General features: G+C 36.9%; 1 protein-coding gene across 3 annotated transcripts in view; it reads right to left on the reverse strand.

Moving 5' to 3' along the window:
* HYDIN (HYDIN axonemal central pair apparatus protein) overlaps window positions 1-14832 on the reverse strand; it is a 296336-nt gene that overhangs the window by 262355 nt on the left and 19149 nt on the right. For all 3 annotated transcript variants that reach the window (XM_045534000.1, XM_045533999.1, XM_045533998.1), the window contains exons 2-3: window positions 4938-5095; window positions 3018-3143 (exon numbers count right to left, since the gene is read on the reverse strand). In XM_045534000.1, coding sequence (XP_045389956.1) covers window positions 3018-3143; window positions 4938-5072 — 261 coding nt within the window. In that variant the 5' untranslated portion in view covers window positions 5073-5095. The remainder of the gene's footprint in view (window positions 1-3017; window positions 3144-4937; window positions 5096-14832) is intronic.

Genomic DNA, 14832 nt, shown 5'->3' on the forward strand with positions numbered 1-14832 from the left:
TGCACCATTTCATCATGAGCTCAAAAAACATCACAGGAAAAAAATCAAAGAGCACAAAGCAAGTACTCAAGAATGCAGGGAAGATTTAAGCAATTAGAAGAGATTTAAAAAATTTCATGTTTCATTGAATAAATATTGAGTTTCCAATATGTGCCAGGTTCTTTTTATATGTTGAATATATAGCAGTGAACAAAGCCAACAAAGCCCCTATCCTCATGAAGCTCACATTCTTAAGAAAATAGACAAAAAATACAGAAATATATGAGATCAGGTGGTGAAAAGACTATGCAGTAAACTAAATCAGGACAAGGAATGGTGGGTGGCTGCTCCTTTAGATAGGTAGTTAAGGGAAGGCCTCCCTGAGGAGAAGACTTCTAAGCAGAGATCTGAAGCAAGTCATGCAAACATCTGAGAGAACAGCACTCCAGTGAGAAGGAATAGCAAGTGCAAAGTCCTTGGGGTGGGAATCGTCTCCAAGTGTTTGAAGGGCAGCAATAAGCAAGTGCAGCTGGAAGAGAATGAGATGGAGAAGAGTGGAGAGTAAAGAGGGAGGAGGACTAGATGGTACAGGACTTAGATGCTACGGTATTGAGTTTAGATTTAATATGAGAGTAGTAGGAAGCCACTGGACGGTTTTAAACATGGAAGTAATATATTCCAAACTATATTTTTAAAAATCACCTTTACTACTTTGTGATAATGGGTAAGAAGGGAAGATGAGATGGAAATAAGGAGGCTGTTTCAGTATTCTATATGATGGTAGCTTTAACTGGAATGCCGATGGAGGAGGTGGTGAGAAGTGGTTTGATTAAACATGTATTTGTGAAGGCAGAATTTATACCACTCACTATTGGATTATAAGATGTGAGGAAAAAAAGAGACATCAAGGATAACTCCAAAGTGTTTTTTTCTGAGAAGATAGATAAGTGGAAATCTATATATACGGGAGAAAGGAGAGGAAACAAAAGAAGATAGCCTTGTGTTGTAAAGCAACAATTAGATCTTAAATTTATTAAGTTTGAGCTGCCAACCGTACATTGAGCTGAGCTGAATATATTATCCAGAGTTCAGGGGACAGACTGTGGCAGGAGATATAAATATGAAAGTAATCAACGACAACAAAAAACCCCACAGAATTTAAAGCTGTTTTCCTAGAAGAGATCACCTAAGGAGTAAACTTAGAAGAGAAAGAAGAAATCCAAGTACCAAGTACTGGGAACTCCAATATTTACTGATCAAGATGGAGAGAAAAATTCAACAAATAAAATAAGCAAAAAAGCAACCAGTGAAGCAGGAAGAAAACTAAAGGAGTGGGTTATCTCAGATGCACATAATAAAAAGGTGCAAAAAAGAGACACTAACTGTGTCAAATGCTGTGAGACAACTCAGGTATGCTGAGCTGGTCAAGCTCAACAATGGAGCTCAAAAAAAACATGTACATAACTCAAGTGAGGGACCAGAAAATAGCCTGATTAATGTAATTACAATGAAGTGGAAATGAACAGAAGTTAAAAATGGGTTAGAGCGGGAATGCAAGATGTCGAAGCGCAAAGACAGTCCAGCATATTCATAATTGATGTTCCTAAAGAGAGAACCAAATGGTAAGAAAAATACTTGATAATTCAAGAAAAACTTTCTAGAAGTAAAATAAAGACACACAGTGCCTCAGGAGAAATTTAGTCATATCCTAATAAAATTACTGGACATTAAAGGAGAATAAATAAATCTTTGGGCGAGAGAAATCAAGCTGGCTTCAGACTTCTACACACTATCCTTTAAAGCTAGAAGGTAGTGGGTAAAATGCCTATGAAGCTGTTATGAAAATTTATGGCCCAAGAATTGCATAAAGGCAAAATGCAAATTTTATCAAATACATAAAACTAAGGAAATGCAGTTTCTATAAGCTCTTCTTGAAGAAATTAGTAGAGGATGACTGTCACCCAACTAAGAAGTAGATGATTAAATTTCAGAATATAAAAAAATAACCAACTGAATTGAGAGAGGAAAGAAGAGGGATATGCAATAAATTATTTTATTTTCTCATCCTTCATAGCAGAAGTCAAAATACATTAAAATCCACACACCAGTAGTACACACTAAAAAATACTCATAGTCTGATATTAGTTACGCTTTCAGGAAAGAGGAAACTGCCCTTAATTAGGATGAATTAACTTTGGAAAGGTCATGTTCCCTCCTCTCAAGTTTGGAGAGTCGTTGTGGGGAAGAGAAGAAACAATTAATAACTAAAGCTAGCAATGCTCAGAACAGCACATTTTATGCAGATCCTAGACAGAAGAGGCAACGATGTGGCAGCAAGAGCAAAAAAGCCTCAGGGACTCATTTCTCATGTAGAATATAACTCTGAAATGGCCAGGGAACCCTGTGAGAGAAGGCTGATCTCCAGCAGGCCAACTGATAGAGGTTCGTGCCTTAAGCACATAATTCAAGAAATTAATTAAAAAGTAGAAAACAAGAAGTTTATAATCATATGCTCCTAAATCCAAGAATGTATGGCTTACATTAGAATACAGGAACATGTTAAAATAGCTGTTCTTCAGAGACTAAAGGATACATCTGTTATTGGAAATGAGCCTGAATGGACAGCAAATGTCTACTTTAATAAACAATTCCACCTTCTATATTTCTAGTGGACAGCTCAGATAAGGAGAGATTACTTGTTATGCTAAGAAGATAACTTAACTGGGCTTGGCTAATATAATTCTTAGAATTACTCCTAACCTATAAAAAATTACGTCAATTAGTATCCAGAAGTAGCTAAGAAAGAAGTGTGACTAGTCGGAAGTTATTTTAAATGAGGTTTGTGCTTACTAATTTTAATTTTCACCATACCAAATCACAGATATTAAGGTAAACAGAGGTAGAAAGGGAGTATAGAAAACAAACCCAATAAGGGACTAGTTAGTCCAGAAGCACTAACTTTTACTTAGTTGTTGTCCTAGAAATTTCATATTTTTCCAGGGCCTACTTTATATGCAAGTATGACGGAAAGCAGATACCTTTTGATGCGTGGTCTCCCCCATATCTAAGAGTTCGATGATCTGTGGTCGGCACGTGACATGTGTATTTGCTAGTCTCTGCTCTGTGGTGAGGGACATTTCCTTCAGGAACTCTGAAGGTGTAAGCTAGAATTTAAAATAGTAAGAGCCAAAAATTCATAAGAGGTTATACTGAAAAAAATGTTTTCACAAGTGCTAGTAATGAATAATTTGTGTTTGTAACTTTCAGGATAATTCTAGAATGCCACTAAGTTCCCTTATAAAATATTTAAAATAACTAAATTATACAAGAAAAGTACCCATGCACTTTTGAGGTCTTTGCACAGTAATGTAAAATGACATGTGGTTGCTGTTTCCTTACGATTTTGAAGGAATCACACAAATGAACCTGAGAGGAAAAAGTCAAGAAATTGCATAGGAACATGTCCAAAGAGCTTAACATTTATGCTCCAAAGAGGCATCTGAGCATAAAACTCGCAGTTTGTAAAGTCATTTAAGGGCTTCAAAGATAAGGAGTTTGAAATATTTCTGCTTCTCAACTAAGTTACAACCTGCAAACAAAGCTTTGGGGTGTTTATTACATTAAAGAAAAATCTTATAAAATGTAAAGGATCTTGGAAGTGTGATTGCACTACTTAGGAATGAGTTTGAACATTTTAGAAATTCCAAAGCACATTTAGACCTTGTTTTGATAGAGCCCTAAAGCTAATCATCAGATCCAGGAGCCAGTCATATTCACACATCCAAATAAAAACACAAAATGATTTAACACTTTCCAATGTTATGAGAAAAAAAGTAACCTACTATTTAAATAAAACTAATGCAACGAGGATTAGTTAGCCAGAACCAATCACTATTATTTAGTTACTGCTGTTCTAGAATGTTCACATTGTTCCAGAGTCTACTTTTTATGCAAGGAGATTATGATCATTGGCAGCTACATAATAATTAAGTATATACCAAGACTTTTTAGAACATTCAGGGATATATAATTTAGCTGATTTATTTTACCTTGGGTTAAAGTCAGTGCAATTCAAGAATGCTTATTTTCCCACAAATTTGATTTCTGTCATGGAATTCATCTTAATGAAGGTATATTTCTAATGTAACTTTCAACTTGGTTTTTCAGTTCTTTTTGATTGAAACTTGGATGAGAATAATAAAGTATTAAGAGGTATCAGTTATATTATGATTTAAATTAAAATAATGAAGTCTTAAAAGCAAAAAGGCCAAAATTTCTTTAAATACATATATTCCAACCACCACCATGACAAAAAAGAGTGATGATTGATTTTATTTTTCTAATTGGAATGTGACTTGAGATTAGTTTTAAAAATGTAGGGAATACTATCCCCAGCAAATTTTTATTAACATTTTCTATAGCATGTGGTTCATAATTCAATTCTCACAAAATCATTATAAATCATTAAAGTTACAAATATGTTTTATTTTAAGGAACAGAAAAAATTATGTATTTTTCCTAGATAACATTTACTCATTATGTTAATGTTCTATGTTCTACAAATATACAAAAAAATCACTCTTGCCAATAAATAGGTAATAAATTATTAAGTTGAATCCTATGAAATTCTGACATTTGACTGTTTTTGAAATAACAAATCACAGTTTCACATGGTTCTAGCTTAATAGTTTAGAAAACCTTAATAGTTTGTTTGTATAGTCTTACTTCAACCAATTAATTTAAGCAATTCAAGCTTCTACTTTGAAGTATGTATGCAATTTCAAAACTTCTCAGGCTTTAAAAGGTGCCTATCCTCTGCAGCAAGCTATCAGTCTAACTAAATTGATGTTAATCAGTTAGTAACTCTGTTTGGTGTTCTGAGAATACCAAGTAGCAACGGTCATTCTCCTGAGGAGACTATATTAAGTGTTTTATATAGAAATTCCCTGATATATTACCATTTGGTTTACTTCTTCTTCTGTAACCACCTTTGGACTCATGGGTGGCAAAACCTTGCTTGGGAATCCTTTGAGCATTTTGAGCAACCCCATCTGAACAGCCCCCATGGACTCCTTAAGTCTTCTACTTGTCATTTTTAGTTATTTTCTTTGCTCACCTAAGAGTGAAAAAAAAAGTTTTAGAACAAATACAGTTAATTCCTGACTACAGGTCACAATTTCTTTTTGTTATTTTTAAGCTTTTTCAAATACAGGAAGGTTTAGAAAATATTGATCTTCAAAAACACATCAAATGCTTGCAACAAATCCCTTAACAAAGAATTCTATTTCATGTGACTAGTCTAGATTTCTCCTTCCCCCAAAGACTAGACTACATGTTAAGCAGACTAAGGGATTCTAGACTAAGCTCAGAAAGACATGGAAGCATACACTGTTCCGACATTTGGCAACTTTCATCTTCCCAATGAGTTAAACAAACACTGCCCAATAAATATACTAAATAGGTTGTTAATTTATCTGCATATTTGAAAGTTCTCTCTCATGACAATCAACTTTTCAATTGAATAAACATAAGGCTTCAGGCCTTCACAGCTGGGCAGAGTCTCAAATGAGGCAACATGAGATGAGATAGAAAAGAGGAAATTATTGGAAAAATTCTGAAATTTATAATCATAAATAAGGCATTAAATAGCCACCCAATGTCTCCAAATCAAAGAAATAAGACATCTCCCTTTTGCATATTCTTCCTCAGACTTCTGGCAGGACACTTGCAACTTCAGGAACCCATCTATAATCAGGTAGGGATTTCTATTTTTATTAATAGCAGGCTGGAGTATTCCACCCTTGTGCTATTAAAGAACACTAAAAATTTTTGATAAAATATCAAATTAAAAAAACCTAAAACCATTAAAAAGCTCATTAGACAGTAAGGTATTATCAGACCAAAACATAGGAGAAAGAAGCATATAAAGGAAAATAGATTTGAAGGAAAATATAATAAGGTGCACCAAAATAAAGCAGTAAAACACCCATGAAAATGAATATGAAGTTTTTTTTCAAAAAGATAAAAGGGTCATTAGGGTAGAAAGCCTCTAAGATGACAGCCAATGAAATGGAAGACAGTCAAAGAAGGTCCAACGTGCTATAACTAGAGCCCATCAAGAAGAAAAGAAAGTACCGGGATGGAACAAACATTGCCCTACGTCTGGGCAAGCTGGTAAGAAAGTTCAGGTGTTTCCTGCTTTGGTGCCTGTGGGAAGTTCAAACAATACAATGCCCAGACTGCACAGGGATCCTTGGTACAACCCCACCCCTAAACATGATAAACGCCAAACCAGTTTCCTTTCCCTACTCTCTCAAGCTATTTTTCAACCTGCTTGGGAGTCTGCCCTGCTCTTCAAGAAAGCCCCACTATGTAATAACCTTTTCATATCTTCTAGGTGCATGAATGGCATAATCAGTCTTGACATTCAAATCTAATTTTGGTCAAGGAGCCCATTCTGAGTGGTGACAACAACAAAATTAATCTAAAATCAGAGTTTGTGATTCTGATTTTAAAACAGAATTTTAAAAAATCATTAAACTATACAAAGAAGAGGATTTTATAGGGCTGAAAGTCATAATTCAAAATGAAGATGCAACAATTATGAATACCTATGCATAAAATAGCACAAAACCCCTCCAGATAAAGCAGAAATTCTAGGAGATGAAATGAGAAATAAATATACAACTAATAGATTTTAATATACCACTCTCAGTACAAGACAGGTCAAGCAGACAAAAAATAAGTAAGATCATAAAAGACTTAAACAATGCATTAAATAGGTTTAGGGATATATATGTACCAAACACTATATTCTAGTAATAGAAAATATACTTCCTCAAGAGCAAATGGAACAGTTAAAAAATTTTGATCATATAAGGAACAAAGAAAACAGTAGTAGGTACTATAACCTAGAAACATTACAAATAATACTCTGATCACACTAAATAAAACTAGAAATTAAAAAATAACAAAAAAAGCAAGGCCTGTTCACTTGGAAATTTTAAATCCTTATATTAATATTAAAGAACATGAGCTAAAAATCCACAAAAGGAAGAAACTACATTATCATCTTTGCTTATCTGATTATAGTTACAAAGAACTCAAAATATTGTGGTATAAAATGTCTGGCAAAATTATATATGCATGTACATTTGACCCAACAATCCCTCTTCCAGGAATCTATCCAAATGATACACTGGCTAAAATATGAAATGATGCATAAACCAATAAAGTGGTTACTTACAGGAGGAGTGAAGGAACAGAGTAAAAGGAACAGGAATGCAAGAAAGATTTCTGTGAATGTACCTCACTATGTGGTGTTGATTTTTGAACCATGTAAGTATTTTACATATCAAAAACCAAGAAGAAACAAAAGGGAAAAAATCAATTCTTAAAAAACTGAAAACAAACTGAGGCAAATGAAACTTGCTGTAAATCAAGTTGGTGTCATAACCACAAAAAGAAAACAATTATTCTAACTGACCTTAAAACATAGTATTTTGACAATGGGATATGCTGTAAAAACACAGAGAACAGCAGAGAAATCTTACCATGTATTCAGCAGTCTTGCTGTTGGTCATAATATTAGTAATATTATTTTTAAAATAAATAATTACATCAACATTCTTAGGAACCAAGCATTTCAGCACTTAACAAAGTATAAAACAAAGTTCTTATATTAAGAAACCTTATAATCTTAAATTTAAATTGAAGATATGAGTACAAGCTCATGATGATTTTCTCTTTCTAAATAACCTGCCCACTGAAAAAGTTCAGAAGCAGGAAGTCCAGTAGCAATGATAATGCAGAGACTTAGATTGTAGTCTCCAAATACCATTTACCACTAAAAGGAATCACAGCTCCCTGGAGAAACAGGTAATTCAAGGACAAGAGCACAAAATGTATAAGATGAATTTGGAACATTCTATCATACCACAAAATAAGAAAGTTTCCAAAGGCTACTAGGGTTGTGTCAAGAACTCAGAGCAACTCAAAAGAGTTCCCATTTACCAAAGACGGGACAAATTTGAGCATGAAAAAAAAAAAAAGTCTGCAATGAATTAGTTTTTAAAAATCTGAGCTCAAATGATATTAAAAAAATATCATTGGTCATCTTTGGAATTTGCTTAAACACCAAACTAATTATTTTGGAAATGAAAGGAAAGGACCAACAATTTATTCTGTACTATTTTGTATAAATTGCATTGTAGGTGAACCAAATAGTTGATGAAAGAAAATTATTCTTCATGGAAGAATTCCAACCAATAAAATGCAGAAAAATGACAGAAAAATAATCACCATTTTGCAGCTCCTAATGAAATGAGGGATCATCAATGCCTAAACAATTAGGCAAGATGTTGCTGGAAAACTTTCTAATGGCTCAATCAGGCTGACAACACCTGAGCCCTCTAAATCAATCTTAACACCAAAAGAGTAAGAAACTGGCACTATGTGCCTCCTGATGTGACATAGTACACAGCACCACTTACATAGTTCTCTTAACAACAATCTAAACCTAAATCTAACTAAATCTCTAGACCTACCAGCCAGGTTGCCGGAGACAGAGAAAATGGAGGAACACGAATATTCTGTAAGGATACAATTAAGCCAAATCCAGAGTGTGGGAAATGTAGAAAATGACCTAGTTTATTCATGGTCAGGGAGGGAGAGAGAGAATGGTTATGAATTAAGAGGTCTTATATCAACCAAATGCCAGGGTGGACCTTGTTTGGATTATGACTCAAAAAAGTGAATAACAGATGATATAAAATAACTATTGTTCATCAGATTCAATATTTTTATTTGTAAATTTATTTCGGACTGCTGTCAAACTATATCCATTTATTCAGTAGTTTTGCTGTTGGTCATAATATTAGTAATCATATTTTTTAAACCAAGGAATTCAAAAGATTACTGGTGGTATTGTTGCTGTTCTTTGTTAAATATGTCAATAAACTTAAAATACCTACTTTGCAGAGGGCATTTACTGTACCAGTGAGACATATCTCCAGAACTTCAGCTTCTGTCTAGGATAAATTTTTAATTTTTAAAGTTAACTTCACAAACTCCTAGAATTACATGTTCATTAAACACCATTATATTCCTTCCCACCTCTTTTCCCCCTGTGTGTGCGCACACACACGCACACACAGACACACACGCACTCCTTGTTCTGCCTCTTCCTCTATTTGTCATCCCAGTCTGTCTTTTCTCAAGCCAGTAATCCAAGAATCATCCTCAACCCCTCCTGCTCCCTCGCCCTCACCCATCAGTGACTAGGTGCCGGCCAGCTGGCCTCTTGAACATCTCTTTTACCCCCTACCTCAAGCCCTCTTATTTTTTCCAAGACCAGTACAATAGTCTCCCAATTGGGCTGCGTGCTTCTAGGTTTTCACATTCTTACCCCGCAAAAATCTTTAAAATGTATAAATGTCCTATTTCACCCCCCCTGTTCCCCTCCCTGTGGGATAAAGACCATGCTTCTCAACAGGACGCAGAAGGCCCTTCCCTGTCTGGTTCCTGTCTCCTTGGCAGCCTCAGCCGTGCTGTCGGTCGGGGCCCCACCATCCACCTGTATGCCTGCTCCTTCGCTGCCTTCGTCTCTTCTGGCTGCTCACGTTCTCACACCCGCTCAGTGATGACTCTGCCGCCTGGGTCACAGTGCTGTCTCCCTCCCTCAACTCCTGCCATGGTCCTGGGGGGCCGCAGCATGCACACAGCTGAAAACCCATTCAGAACACGTTCACCTCCATTATACTGCTCTCTGCCTCCCCAGAGATGCCCTCGAGACCTCATCACCACCAGATGCTGCTCTCCACCTTAATCAAAGCTGTGGCTTAAATAGCCCACTCTCCAAGATTTATAGGCAGGAAGAAAGTATTACATACAAGATATATTAGGAGAAGAAAAGCAAGTTTCAGAACAGCATTTATGGTATGATTCCATTTCTGAAATAATACTAAGAACTAATGTGTAGAAAAATATGAAAGAATATATGCCAAACTATTAACTATATATGTAAAATAATAGAAGTTAGAATTATTAATGTAAGGGACTTTCACTTCCTAAGTGGATTTGAGTTTTCTAAAGCGTTCAAAGCTTTACAAAAAGCATGTGCTACTTTTAAAATTTAAGAATAATCATTAAACACTATGGTGAGAGAAGTGGAGAGGCTACCCCTCTCTCTCCAGCTGATCCCAAACTGAGCTGGCCCCTTCCAGAACTTTCTGTCTCTCTGATACTTCCACTGTATCTGGCTTCAGGCTCCTCATGTCCTCTCCTCTCCGGGCCCCTCTTTGGCTTGCTCAACCCTCTCATGTCTTCACTGTCTTCCCTCTCCAGCCTAGATCTCACAGTTAATTGTGTCACCCAGTCTCAGCATTACTGTCAATGTCCTCATTCCAAGTCTTGCCATCATAGCTAATGAAACCCTAACACTAGGACAATTCAGCTGCTCCAGTTCTCTCCTCCAACTAATCGTATAATAGGTAAATGCTTACTAAATACTAAATATATTTATAATAAATATAAATACCATGTGCCAGTGTTCCAAGTATTATATATTATAATATATATTAATTTAACCTCCACAACAACCCTAAATGAAGGTACTATCACTCTCCCCAAATCACAGATAGGGAAACTGAGGCATTGAGGAGGTAAGGAACCTGCCCTAGTTCACACACTAGCAAAGTGTACAGCCAGGAGTGGAACTGGTCATTCTGGCTCCACATTTTCTTGATCATGACATTATTCTGCCTTTATCTTGTGACTCTACCTCCTTGATAGCTCACAAATCCATCAACTCTTTTCCATCTTTGCCGCACCTCCTTTGTTAACATCACTGTATCTTGCCTGGATGACCACAACAACTTCTTAACTGACCTCTCAACTCCAGAATTGTGCCCCAACTCCCATCCATCCCCATCCCCCAGCCATTCTCTCTACACTGCAGCCACAGTGACCTCTCTAAAGGGCCCATCTGGTCACGCCAGTTCCAAGGGCCCATCTGGTCACACCAGCGCCCTGCCTAAAATCCTTTGGTCCAGAATACTCTCCACTCCTCAGTGTGCTATTCAGCCTGGCACCTTTGCGCTCAACTTGCAGTTCAGAATGTACCCCATGCTCACACACCATCAGACCCACACATAACACTAGGAATGCCTTTCTTGTCCCCACCCTGCCACAGCTAATTCCCATTTATCTTTCTGGACTCAGCTGTGACCTCCTTCAGAAAGCCTTCCCTGACTCCCCAAGGCTGCCACTTCTTTATGGTCTCACAGATCTTCGTGCTCACTCCCACCATGGGTACTGATCCATCTCCCTTTCCCACTGGACTGTGAGTTCCTAGAGGACAGGGACTTTGTCTTTTGCATCACTGTACTGCCAAGCGCCCAGTACAGGGCCTCATACATGCTTATTTAATAAGTGTGTTTAATTATTATTCAATCCATAAAAATGACTTTTCATGGTCCCCAAATGTGCCACGCTATTTCATACCTCTATGTCTTTGTACAGGATCGTTCTTTCTTCTCATATCCCTCTCCCCATCTGCCCAGCAAACTTCTGTTCATCCTACAAAACCCATCTCAAGAGTTTGCAGAAGCAAGGCTTTCTCTAACGCACTCAAGGAGTGCCAATGTCTCTATTACTGAATGCACTGAATATACTGTATTGCAATTATTTTCTTACAAGCCTGTCCCCATCTGCAGAATATAAGCTTTTTGGCTGTAGGGATCATGTGCAATTGGGACATAAAAGGGTCTCTGTAAATAATTGGTGAATTGAATGAATACTAAATTGCACTTATTCACACAAAATTTTCACTAGGTCAAAACATTTCTGAGAGGAACTATTTCCCTCTTTTGTTTTGTTTTTCTTAATTTAAATGCCAACCTTTGGCTTCTTCCAGTGTTTTTACTTAACAGAATCCAGGTTAAGTAAATGTTTAGTATCTGTGACATAATGTCTTCTTTTAGAGAATATTGACAAGACAGGAAAATGTACTCTCAGCTCTCGACTCTCAGGAAGGGGAACCAGGTAGAATGGGGTTTGCCATTAAAGCTCTGCCTTTATAGATTTGCACCACTGGATTCTTCAAAAAAAGGTTTTAGAGTAGGTACTCAAGCACAAAATTCACTTTCTGTGGGGAATTGAGATCTGTTCACCTCTACGAACTCATAAGGGAGCTGAGTCTAAAAGAGTTCAAATCTAGAGTGGATCGAAGCCTGGTGAAGCAGAATTTCATGATGTATATTATTAAATTAGTGAATGCCTCCAGATGCTGCAGGGATGTGTATATGCCACATTAATAACTATCATGACCACCATAATCATACCCCCATCCCTCACTGCTGTCCGTCTCTCTTTGTTTTCCCTTTATCCTAACTGTCTCAAAAAACTTATTTCCTAGTATTTTTTCTGCCCTCTTCCATTCCCAAGCCCCTCCTTCTTTGCAGAAAAGCCAAGCAAAAAATTGACATATTTGCTCCCAGTTAAATCTCAGAACAAGTTAAAATCCTTTCTATCCAGTAAGCAACATGTAAGATGTAAACAAATCTCAAAGATCTTTAAACACTGTATTCCTATTTACCTATGCATTTTGGTAGCCCACATCCTTTAACATGTTTAAATAAATATAAGCATTAATTGATAAAAAGATTTTCCCCCAGTTTAAAAAAAATTCTTTTCCTCTCAGAAAGAACTGTCAGCAGTAACAAACCAAAACTCTGTGAAAGTATTTTATTTCCATTAAGACCAAAGGTTTTAGAGTCATCAGAGCTAGGTTTTAATCCTACCAAACCTCAGTTTCCTCATCTGAATACTGGAGATACAATAACAATAGTGAGCCTATAGTAACAATTATCTATTGCCATGTAACAAATTGTCCCAAAATTTAGTGGCTAAAAACAACAATAAATGTTACTTATTTATCAGTTTTGGTGATTCAAGAATTTGGAAGAAGCCTGGCGAGGTGATACCAGCTTGGAGTCTCCTACCAGGTTGTAGTCAAAGATGACAGCCATGCCTGCAGTCATCTGAAGGTTTGACTAAGGTTGGAAAATCCACTTCCAAGATGGCTTCCTCACATGACCAGCAAGTTGGTCCCGGCTGTTGGTGGGAAGCCCCAGTACTTGCCCTCATGAGCCCATCTACAGGGCTGCCTGAGTTGTCTTCAAAGTGTGGTGACTGGCTGCCTCCACAGCAAGCAACCCAAGAGACCATGGGAGAAGCTACAGGGTCATTTTTGACCCAGAAGTCACACACTGTCATTTATGCAACACCTATTGGTCACACAGATCAGCCCTATTCAATATGAGGTAGGCCACAAGGATGTAAATACCAGAAAGTGAGGATAACTGGCAGCCTTTTTAGAAGCCGTCTACCACATCCATCTCGTATGTTTCTCATGAAGATTAAATGAGATAATGTTTCTAAAATAGTTCGCTTTGCACAGTACCTGGTATATTATTAGCAGAAAGTTCAGTTAAAAAAAAAAAAAAAACTAGAGAGAAGGAAATTCTATTCAATTAACCTTGCTTGCTGGAAGTAAGAGTGAGTGTATGAAACTGTTCACACGTCTTTAACTTCTGCTACAATGAAGGCTGGGGCTATTTTACTCTGAGATGTTGATAAATATTTCTTTACCCCAAACCACCATTTTAGCAGGTAAATATCAAACTAAAAATAAGGAAAATACTCATGAAAATGCAACATGACTTTTGTTGGCAGTGGGGAGTTCTCCAGGCATTCACTGAGTAAAAGGATTAATTTTCATTTTTTATTCCTGCTTCATCTTCTAGTTTCTACTGTCTCTAAAACTGTTATGCTCCTCAGCTTTTTATTTGTTTGATCTCTCTTAAATTGGATTATTTCAGATTTTATAGGTTTCACATTGGCCTCTGCTCTCTTTCCCTTGAAATACTTCTTGAAAATAATTTGTCTCTGCAGGATATGTGACTTCTTCTATCTGAGGGAGATAAAAGAGAGAGAAATTCCAGAAAGACTCCTCTTATTTGACTCATGTTGAAGAAAAGGAAAACGCAGATGTACAGTGAAAAGTAATTTTTCCAAGGCCTCAAATTACAAAAAAGAATTGCTTCTCTGTAGGAAAATATCAGGTGCTAGAAACTTGTTCAAAATGTAAAAGCTTCCAGGCCAAACACAGGCAGAGAAAAAGTCAAACAGCCAACCTAAGGCCATATGGGAAGAAGGTAACAACAGAAATAGAGAGAGCTATAGTTGCAAAAAGTGCGTATTACTGGTGAGCCACAATTCGCATCATTTTCATGACTTACACCAAGAATCTACAAGTAATATAGTTCCAAAATAGATTGTTTTTCTCACATGAAAATTCAATTATCTTTTTATTTAATAAATAGTAGATGTGAGAGTTAATTTTATGTGTCAACTTGACTGGATTGTAGGATGCCCGGATATCTGGTTAAACGTTATTTCTGGGCAGGTCTGTGAGGGTGTTTCTGGAAGAGAGTAGCATTCGAATCAGTGGACTGTATAAAGCACACTGCCTTCCCCCGTGTGGGTGAGCAGCATTCAACCCACGGAGGTGCTGAATAGAACAAAAAGGTGGACAAAGGGAGGATTCACCCTCTCTCGGTCTGACTGCTTGAGCTGAGTGAGACTCAATCTTCTCCTGCCTTCAGTGCTCATGATTCTCAGGCCTTCAGAAGCAAACAGGAATCCACACCACTGGCTCTCTAGTTTTTAGGCCTTCAAAGTGTACCACCAGCTTTTATAAGATTTTATTGTGAAATACAACAGGCATACAGAAAAGTGCCTCGCAAATGTATAGCTCAATGAATATCACAACGTGAACATCCATGGAGTGAT

Source organism: Lemur catta, chromosome 20 (genome assembly GCF_020740605.2).
Source record: "Lemur catta isolate mLemCat1 chromosome 20, mLemCat1.pri, whole genome shotgun sequence".
Taxonomy (NCBI): domain Eukaryota; kingdom Metazoa; phylum Chordata; class Mammalia; order Primates; family Lemuridae; genus Lemur; species Lemur catta.